Source organism: Sinocyclocheilus rhinocerous, unplaced genomic scaffold (assembly GCF_001515625.1).
Source record: "Sinocyclocheilus rhinocerous isolate Xijiao unplaced genomic scaffold, SAMN03320098_v1.1 scaffold1830, whole genome shotgun sequence".
Classification (NCBI taxonomy): Eukaryota; Metazoa; Chordata; class Actinopteri; order Cypriniformes; family Cyprinidae; genus Sinocyclocheilus; species Sinocyclocheilus rhinocerous.
The window spans coordinates 246,724-256,396 of NW_015650704.1; the positions used below are offsets into that span (position 1 = coordinate 246,724).

Here is a 9,673-nt window from a genome sequence, read left to right on the forward strand (position 1 = left end):
ACACACACACTACACACACACACACACACTCACACTCACACACCGTCTGAAGGTCACTGAACTTCAGCAGGGTGAATCAGGCTTCTCAAATACCAGTGCAGACGTCAGCTCTGAAGCATTTGCTCATTAAACGCAGCGATGCAGTCGAGAGAAACGACAGCAGATGCTGCAGAAACCCGTCAGGAGCCGTAAAAACTCAAACGCATTACGGCTCTTAAAGCACCTGCATCGGACCGATCGAGTGTTTCTGAGACGCTCACTGGTTAAAATGTGTCCCTGCAGCACAAAAGCAGTGTTAAGTCGCTGGGGTATATTTGTAGCAATAGCCAACAATACATTGTATGGGTCAAAATTATACATTTTTCTTTTATGCCAAAAATCATTAGGATATTAAGTAAAGATCATGTTCCATGAAGATATTTTGTAAATGTCCTACCGTAAATATATCAAAACTTAATGTTTGATTAGTAATATGCATCGCTAAGAACTTAATTTGGACAACTTTAAAGATGATTTTCTCAATATTTAGATTTTTTAGCACCCTCAGATTCCAGATTTTCAAATAGTTGGATCTCAGCCAAATATTGTCCGATCCTAACAAACCATACATCAATGAATAAATTATAATGCAATAAATGTTTGACTAGAACTCTGCATTTATTTAATCTGCGTCTATCCTCTCATTTATGTGTCAGGGTTTGTTCTAAACCTCCAACTTTTCATGTAAATATAAATATATTTTTAAATTAATTATTATTAATTTCATTTTATTTTAATAGAGTTTAATTCAATTGCATGTATTATTAATTACATTTGAATTTAAATGCTATAATATAAATACTTAAAAAATAAATTATAATAAAATAAATACTGAATTTAGCCCTATAACTCTATTTATTTGTTTATTTATTTATTTCGCTATTCTCTCTGTTGTGTGTCAGGGTTTGTTCTAAACCTCTAGTTTTTTATTTATTACTTTATTTAAATATAAATACATAATAAATATAAACACATAAAAATAAATATTTAAAAAACAGAATTTATGCCTATAAAAATATATATATATTTTTTAATATAAATTAATATAATTCACTTCACATTTATTTGTATAGCATTTTTATATGCTATATATATTTATATATAAATATTTTATGAAATAAAAAAAAAAATACATATTTTATAAAATATAATTTATATCATATAAATATCAATCACAATGTAAACAACAGCAATGGCATCACTGCAACACACTGAACTGTGATTATCATCTATTATTCAGACAACATGAATACTCTCAGCGTTTTCACATGTATTTGCCAGGCTCAGTGTGGTGAAGGTGAAGAGGTCAGAGGTCAAAGGTGAGGGAAGGAGTACCTCGGTCTGCACCATGTTGACTCTGCGCGATCGCAGCTCTCTCACGCAGTTATAGATGTCGACGACTCCTTCCCGCTCCGCCATGTCCAGCATGATGTCAATCACGATGAAGCAGCCCGTTCGCCCCGCCCCCGCACTGTAAGCGACCAATCAAAACACAGATTCAGATCGACAGATAAAACCACGGGAATAAAACAATCAAAATCACACTAATGGCAACATCTGTCTGGAGAAGACCTTCAACTGAATCTGAAATTTATTTGTGAGTCAGAATTACTATAATAATTAGTTACCGTTGAGTAAAAAAATCTTTCTTGAATTCATAATTACAAGTTTTATGTATGTATTGATAAGTTTTAAATAACTTTTACATTAGTTCCAGCTTCTCTCACTTGATTGTAATGTCAACATATAAAAAACAGAATGTCACATGCACACACTCTCTCTCTCTCACACACACACACACACATTTAATTTATTTCAACATTTTGACTGGTAGCTTCTCAAAATGTATAATTCAAAAACAATAAAAAGTTCAAATAACAACAAATGAAGTCAGACAGTCATGTTGGTGTTATAGCTAGAGTCTCTGTATGTGGTGTGTTCTGGTACCTGCAGTGGACCACGATGGGTCCGGCGTTGGTGGGGGATTTGGCTTTGACCCGCCGCACAAATCCCAGCAGACCCGTGGCGTGATACGGAACGCCGTGATCCGGCCAACCGGTGAAATGAAACTGACTGATCTCACGGATCTCGTGAGCTCCTCGCTGCAGAATGGACAGAGACATCATCATCAGATCTCATACACTTCATCATCATCATCAGACCCGAGCTTTACTAATGAACACACTTCATCATCACACCTGACTCACACAACTCACATTTACACACTCTGTATCTGCTGACAATTGAGTAAAATCTACCAAAACTACAACAACAGCTAGTGAAGAGCTTTTCATTAAACTCAGGATTGATCAAAAGCAGTCCACATTTATCAAACCTACATATTTCTTTCTAACAAAACCACATCACCATGTGTAAATATTACTCTGAAACATTTTCAAACAAATTACATAAACGTTCACTTTCAGATGAAAAAAGTGATACATTTTTCACATCAACAGGCATATTCATGTTTATCAATAAAATTCAGTCCAAAAGTGTGTGAAGGCTAAATATATTTGACAAATTATTATATTAGTATTAGCTATTAGATATTAGTTTTTGACACTAATATAACTTCATAGATAATTTTCCAGAAAGTATTTTTGACACTAATTGTACTCCATACATCAAAATGACCCGAACACAAAAACATGTAACATTTTTATTTATAAATGGTTGTATCTCTTAAAAAATTACTGTAAAAAATATGAAAAAAATAAATGATGTGTATTTTGAGGGTCTTGAAGCATGTGTAAAGCTTTATTCCCTTATTATAAACTAAAAGCAAACGCAAAAAATCCGCACACCAAACAAAATGCAAAGTTCAAAGTTCTTTTGAACAAAGATGTAATCCTGAAGATTTACATGAAAGAGACAACAAAAACTAAAGTGCACTAACAAAAAAGGACCGTGAACTTTGCATTTCGTTTGGTGTGCGGATTTGGATTTTTTGCTTTTTGCATTTTTAAAAAAAATTGATTTAATCCACACACCCAACAATATTTTCTATTTTACTCAATTGGCGCAGAATTTTTTTTCATATTTTTCACTTAGTTTAAACTATGCATTTTTAAAAATGTTTAAGTATCTGTTCCGGAGCTGATTAATGGATGTGAAGGGCGTCTCCTCACCTTCTCCACCGCAAACGTTCTGATGACGTACTCGGACAGAAGCTGCGTCTCGATCAGCGTCACCTTGATGTCTCTGTAGATCTCGGTGTCGTCTGGCCAGTACTTACAGCACTTCACCTGACACACACAAACACACACAGACCTTCATCAGAGGAGCACGGCTTCGAGTCCGGCTCGCAACTTCAGGAAGCCGCTTTAACCTCACTAAGCAGTTTGACTATTTCTGCAACTGACGTCATACACAAATGATAATTCAAAGTGCATTAAATAAAAATGCATTTGAATGCATAAATGCATAAAATGCATAAAAATGCAAAGTGCATTTTATTTGCAATAAAAAGAAAAATAAATAAAAATGATACAAAAAAAGTAAACAATATGTATGTTTCTGCAACAGAATTAAAAAAAAAAAAAGCATCTTGCAATTTGGACAGTTTTTTCCTCAGAATTCTGAGAGCATTTTGCAATTCCGTTTTATTATTATAATTTTTTTTTCACCATGGAATTAAAAAATATATAATTTTTAACTCACAATTCCGAATTTTATATCTCACAATTTGGACTTTTCTTCTCAGAATTGCAAGTTTATATTATACAGTATATAAAATGTTATAATCATATTATATATTAAACTGACTTAAAAACTGCGTTGCATCTTGTATAACTTAAAAAAAAAAAAAACTTGAAAAAATGAATTTGAAGTTGGTTAAATTAATTTGGTGAATTAAAGTATGTAAATGTTAACTAATTATATCCTTTTTTTTTTCTTTTTTTTTGTTTTTCAGTTTTGATGTGAAAAAACAAACAAACACTACATTGTAAAAATGATTTGTTGGTTTAACTTCAATTAAGTAACCTAACTAACAATTTTTGATCCAACAAATCAAACAAAACAACAAGTTGAGTTTATTTAAACTACAAATTTGAGTTGATACAAAGAAACCGATTCGATTATTCATTATATTTTTACATTCTGTGTACATTCTAGTAAATTTGTAGTCTTTCTGAGGAGTAAATGCTGATGTGGAGATGATGCTCGCTCGTCTCACTATCACGTCACGCATCAGAATCACGTTGTGTCTGACCTTTTGTCTGAAACGGTGGCATGTGATTGCGCTCGGTTTCAAATGTCACCCGATCACATTAAATGAACCCTTCAGCGGCGGTGAGCAGGTCAAGTGCTCCTGATTAACACAGGTATTGATGGAGAAACTCCAGATCAATACACCGCGAGGATCATCCTCCATATGCTCTCATTTCAACAGCATTAACTCCCATTGATTCAGTTCCTCAAACGCATCAGATAAACCTCTATCAATACTTTCATGTTTCTGAAAAACATTTATAGCATTTTCATTTAATGACTCTAAAATGTCAAGAGATGTAAGCATCCAATAAAAGCATCAAATAAAAGCCAAGCAGATATTGTTACACCTTCAATTAATATGAGTCACACATCTTAATCACTTTTTTATAAAGAGTTTTTAAACAAGTATGTTTACTAGGGCTGTTAAAAATGTTAATCTAATTAATCGCAAACTAAATTTGGCTGTGAAAATACCCCCAAAAGATAATTTAAAGCTATTATTGTGTTGAATGTTTAGGCTACAATGGCCTAACATATATGTATGGAACATAAAAGAAGATAATTTGAGAAACATCTCAGTATTTTTTGTTCATGCAATGAAAGTGAATAGTGACCAAAACAACTTAGTTACCAACAGTATTCAAAATACCTTCTTTTATGTTCTGCAAAAGAAAGTAAGTCATTCAGGGTTGAAACGACATGAGGGTGAGTAAATGATGACAGAATTAATTAATTTATTTATTTTTGGTGAACTATCCCTTTAATGTTTTTTTATTTTATTTATTTATTTATTTTTATAAATGAAATGATACTCTAAAGAAGAAACTAAAACTGCCAGCAGGTGGCGGTAAATGTCTTTATGAGTTGAATCGTTCAAACGGCTGATTCATTTAGGAATTCAGTAAACGGCTCTCTCTATAAATGGGCTACTGAATCATTGATTCACTCGATTCGTTCAAACGGCTGATTCATTCAGTAATTCAGTAAACGGCTCTCTCTTAGGAAACCACAATGTATTATTTGGTACTTTGTCTATGAATAGTCTATTAAGTCTATTAATAAAATAAAACAGCCAGTTAGAAATTTTTTTACATCTTTAATTAATGTGAATTCACACACCTTAATCATAATTTTTTAATGAAAAAGAAAAAAAAAACTTTTAATGAATTCTAGGCTATATGATAGCTTTAGATAGTTATAGTTTAGATTACATTTTTTGGTGCTTCTTTAATATAAACAAACCTAGAATAATTAAATTGCTGAAATTAAAAAAAAAGCCTATTTTCAAAATAATTTTCTTTCTAGACATTTTAAAGTATTCTTTACAAACAAATTTTGTCATTCATAAATAAATCAAATACCAAAAAATTATGGCAGTCTATATTTTAAAAGTTATGATTACTTATTTAGTGGTTCCTTAATGGAAAAGCGATCTAGAACAATCCCTAGTTAATAAACACGGACATACTTAATTATTCATCTTTTGAAACATCTGCCAGCCAATCAGAATCCAGAATTCAGGAATGTTTAGGCTACAATGGCCTAACATATATGTATGGAACATAAAAGAAGATAATTTGAGAAACATCTCAGTATTTTTTGTTCATGCAATGAAAGTGAATAGTGACCAAAACAACTTAGTTACCAACAGTATTCAAAATACCTTCTTTTATGTTCTGCAAAAGAAAGTAAGTCATTCAGGGTTGAAACGACATGAGGGTGAGTAAATGATGACAGAATTAATTAATTTATTTATTTTTGGTGAACTATCCCTTTAATGTTTTTTTATTTTATTTATTTATTTATTTTTATAAATGAAATGATACTCTAAAGAAGAAACTAAAACTGCCAGCAGGTGGCGGTAAATGTCTTTATGAGTTGAATCGTTCAAACGGCTGATTCATTTAGGAATTCAGTAAACGGATCTCTCTATAAATGGGCTACTGAATCATTGATTCACTCGATTCGTTCAAACGGCTGATTCATTCAGTAATTCAGTAAACGGCTCTCTCTATAAATGGGCTACTGAATCATTGATTCACTCGATTCGTTCAAACGGCTGATTCATTCAGTAATTCAGTAAACGGCTCTCTCTATAAATGGGCTACTGAATCATTGATTCACTCGATTCGTTCAAACGGCTGATTCATTCAGTAATTCAGTAAACGGCTCTCTCTATTAGGATTGGTCTAATCTGCTGTGAATCTCCCAGAATGCCAGAGCTGAGTGTGGCTGCAGATGGGCGTCAGTGGAGCGCGGCGGTGGGTTTATGGGTCTCCGTGGGGAAGCAGCGCCGCTCGAGCCCACATTAGATCAGCATCATATAACAGACCGGCTCAGACCAGCTCAGACCGGCACATCTGGACCAGAGGAGATCCATGACTGATCACAATCTGTTCAAACAGGGCTTGATCATTATGATGCCACGACAAATGCAACAAATGCATGATGAGCATCAGGACTTTTTCAATGTTTTGAGTTTTTAACTCGTATTTTAGGAGCAAAACGTTGTTTGAAGTCTATGAGCCTCTACAGATCTACTGTTTAAGAGCAAATGATTCAATCAAATTATAAGACGTTTATATAACTGTTATGATGAAGTTTATTCAGTCTTAATGAATTTAGCTCTACTTTTAAACACGTTGAACTTTAATGGTAATTAAATGAATCAGACTGCTAATGACTGTAATTAAATGAGCTGATTTCAGTGCTCTTCCGCTGTGAATCAGGTAAACTCATTCACAGCATTAAATAAACAAATGGTTTATTATTTAAAAGGATGAAATGTAATTGCAGGAAACCTCCAGATTGACAGCCGTTCTTCAGCAACGACTCTTAAATATCTCTTATATAAAGCACAGTTCTGTTATTATAATCAGTGTTTCTCCGTCTGTCTGTGGATTGGGCGGTTTGTGCTGTTCTGTCTGATAATGAGCTTCATTGATCAGTTTCTGGCCACTTCACATTGATGAAGCCCGGAATGCATCATTTACTCTGCAAGTGATCCTGCGGGAGTCGATCTCACACACTCATCTGAACTGCAGACACCACACACTCACACAGATTTACACACACACACACACACACACACACACATACACACACACACACACACTCTCTCTCTCTCTCTCTCACACACATTTTATCCTAAAGAACCAATAACAGATTATATTCTGTATAATGAAAATGAATCTTATTGAAGATCATTAAGCACTGGCATTATTTTTATGACAATTAAAAATGCTGTAAGTGATTTAATTGTGCAAATCACTCATAAAATGTCACTACTACTGACAGTGACATTTTTCAATATTAATTTACTCATGAATTTATCATTTAGTGCAGAAAGAATCAGCATCTTCATGAATCTTCACCAATATCTTGGGGAACAATATGTTGTTTATGAAATGTAGTGGAGTAAAACGTACAACATTAAGCTTCATGATGTAGTAAAAGTTTCCCAAAATAAAAATACACCACAGTTTTTTCACCAAATCTGCAAAACCATACACTAATTCTCAGTCTTTGACTCATTTCATAAAACACTTTTTGCAAAGCACAACACACAATTCTCTATGTAACACACACAAATCTAAGTGGAAATTAATATTATGTCAAAGGTGTTTGCAAATGTTTGCTTTTGAGATGTGTTTGTGATTTTTGAATGCAGCGCTTCATTTTGCAAGAGATGTGATGCATTTTGCATTTTGTGTGCAATTCTTGGATTTGTGTGTAAAGTTTTGAAAAATTGAAAATGTGTGTAAGCAGTTGAAAAAAATTATAATAAAGAACTACAGATACTTCTAAGATACTTCAAACATATACAAATACTTTGCTACTGTACACCACTGGTTATTGAACTGAATTGATCTGAATAATGACTCTATTGTCTTCTGTAGAGCAGCTTTACAGCTGAAACTGAGTTTGTCATAATTGAATAAAAAAAAACGTTTATTTTCCTGTTTATTACAGTGTAACAGTCTGTATTGCATAAAGTGCTATAGAAATACACGTGGATTGGCATGATTGTGAATGTAACTCAGAGATGATGCTGTGATTTCGTGAGTCTCTCAGTAAACAGATGATGCAGATGTTCGCACAAACACACACTTTCACACTCACCCTGCCAACTTCCACCAGGTTGGTCACCATGACGATGGTTGCCGTGTTCTCCTGCCACATCATCCTCCAGAAGTCGATGGCGGTCTCCTGCATCGGTCCTGCAGAGAGAGAAAACACACGACCGACTCCATCATGTTTGGCTTAATTGAACAACCTTTGAATTACTCCATTATGGAAACAATTAATCTGAATTAATATAGATTTTAATCAAGTGCCGACTCTAAAAAGAAAATGACTTTTGACACATGATTAAAAGTCTTGTAATGGCTGTATGAGTTCTTAATGTGAGTTCAGACCTGCTCTCACTCTCTCTCACACACACACACACACACTCACTCACTCACTCACACACACACACACACACACACACACACACACGTTTGCTTCTGTGAATTGTGGGGACTTTCCATAGACTTCTATTACTTTTATACTGAAACCTGTTTGCATTCTTACACTTTCAGATAAACATCATTTACTATATTTAATAATTTTTGTTCCAATTTTTTTGGGAACGGCATGACGGAGAGTAAATGATGACATATGTACATGTCGAAACGGTGACTCATAAAATGTAAGTCAATGGCTACCAGTTTTTGAGAATGAAAAAAGTATATCAAGGACACAAAATTAATCCCCGTGGCTCCTGACGATATATTGAGGTCTTATGAAGTGAAACAATCGGTTTGTGCAAGAAACTGTTTCTCACAGTTTATGTAAAAAGGTGAGCTGATGAAGACTAGTTTATTCACTTCATGTGCTTTAGACATGTAAAACATCTGCATTTCACATCATTATTGGGTGCTTTAATAATATAATTGCGTATAAGTTACGTCATTGCGTGACTGAAAAGAATCATATTTCCCCATTTGCCTGAGGCTCTGGATTACAGGTAATAATGTTCAGTTTCTTGCACAGACTGATCGTTTCGCTTCATCAGCCCTCAATATAACGTCAGGTGCCACGGCTATTCCTACTCAATTGTGCGCATAAGTTTTTTATGTGCATTTTTAGTATTTATGTTTTTACATTTAGTCATTTAGCAGACGCTTTTATACACAGCGACTTACACATGAGGACAATAGAAGCAATATATATATATACACTACCGGTCAAAAGTTTGGGATCAGTAAGACTTGCAATGTTTTTTAAAGAAGTCTCTTCTGCTCATCAAGGCTGCACTTATTTGATCAAAAATACAGAAAAAAAAACAGTAATCTTGCAAAATGTTATTTATTTGTAACGCAATGGTTTCTATTTTAATATCCTTTAAAATGTAATTTATTTCTGTGATGCA

General features: G+C 33.7%; 1 protein-coding gene across 1 annotated transcript in view; it reads right to left on the bottom strand.

Moving 5' to 3' along the window:
- LOC107712392 (receptor-type tyrosine-protein phosphatase mu) overlaps window positions 1-9,673 on the bottom strand; it is a 251,734-nt gene that overhangs the window by 12,850 nt on the left and 229,211 nt on the right. Inside the window, exons 23-26 of the mRNA XM_016517630.1 lie at window positions 8,380-8,477; window positions 3,171-3,287; window positions 1,987-2,141; window positions 1,375-1,510 (exon numbers count right to left, since the gene is read on the bottom strand). Of these exons, the coding sequence (XP_016373116.1) occupies window positions 1,375-1,510; window positions 1,987-2,141; window positions 3,171-3,287; window positions 8,380-8,477 (506 nt within the window). The remainder of the gene's footprint in view (window positions 1-1,374; window positions 1,511-1,986; window positions 2,142-3,170; window positions 3,288-8,379; window positions 8,478-9,673) is intronic.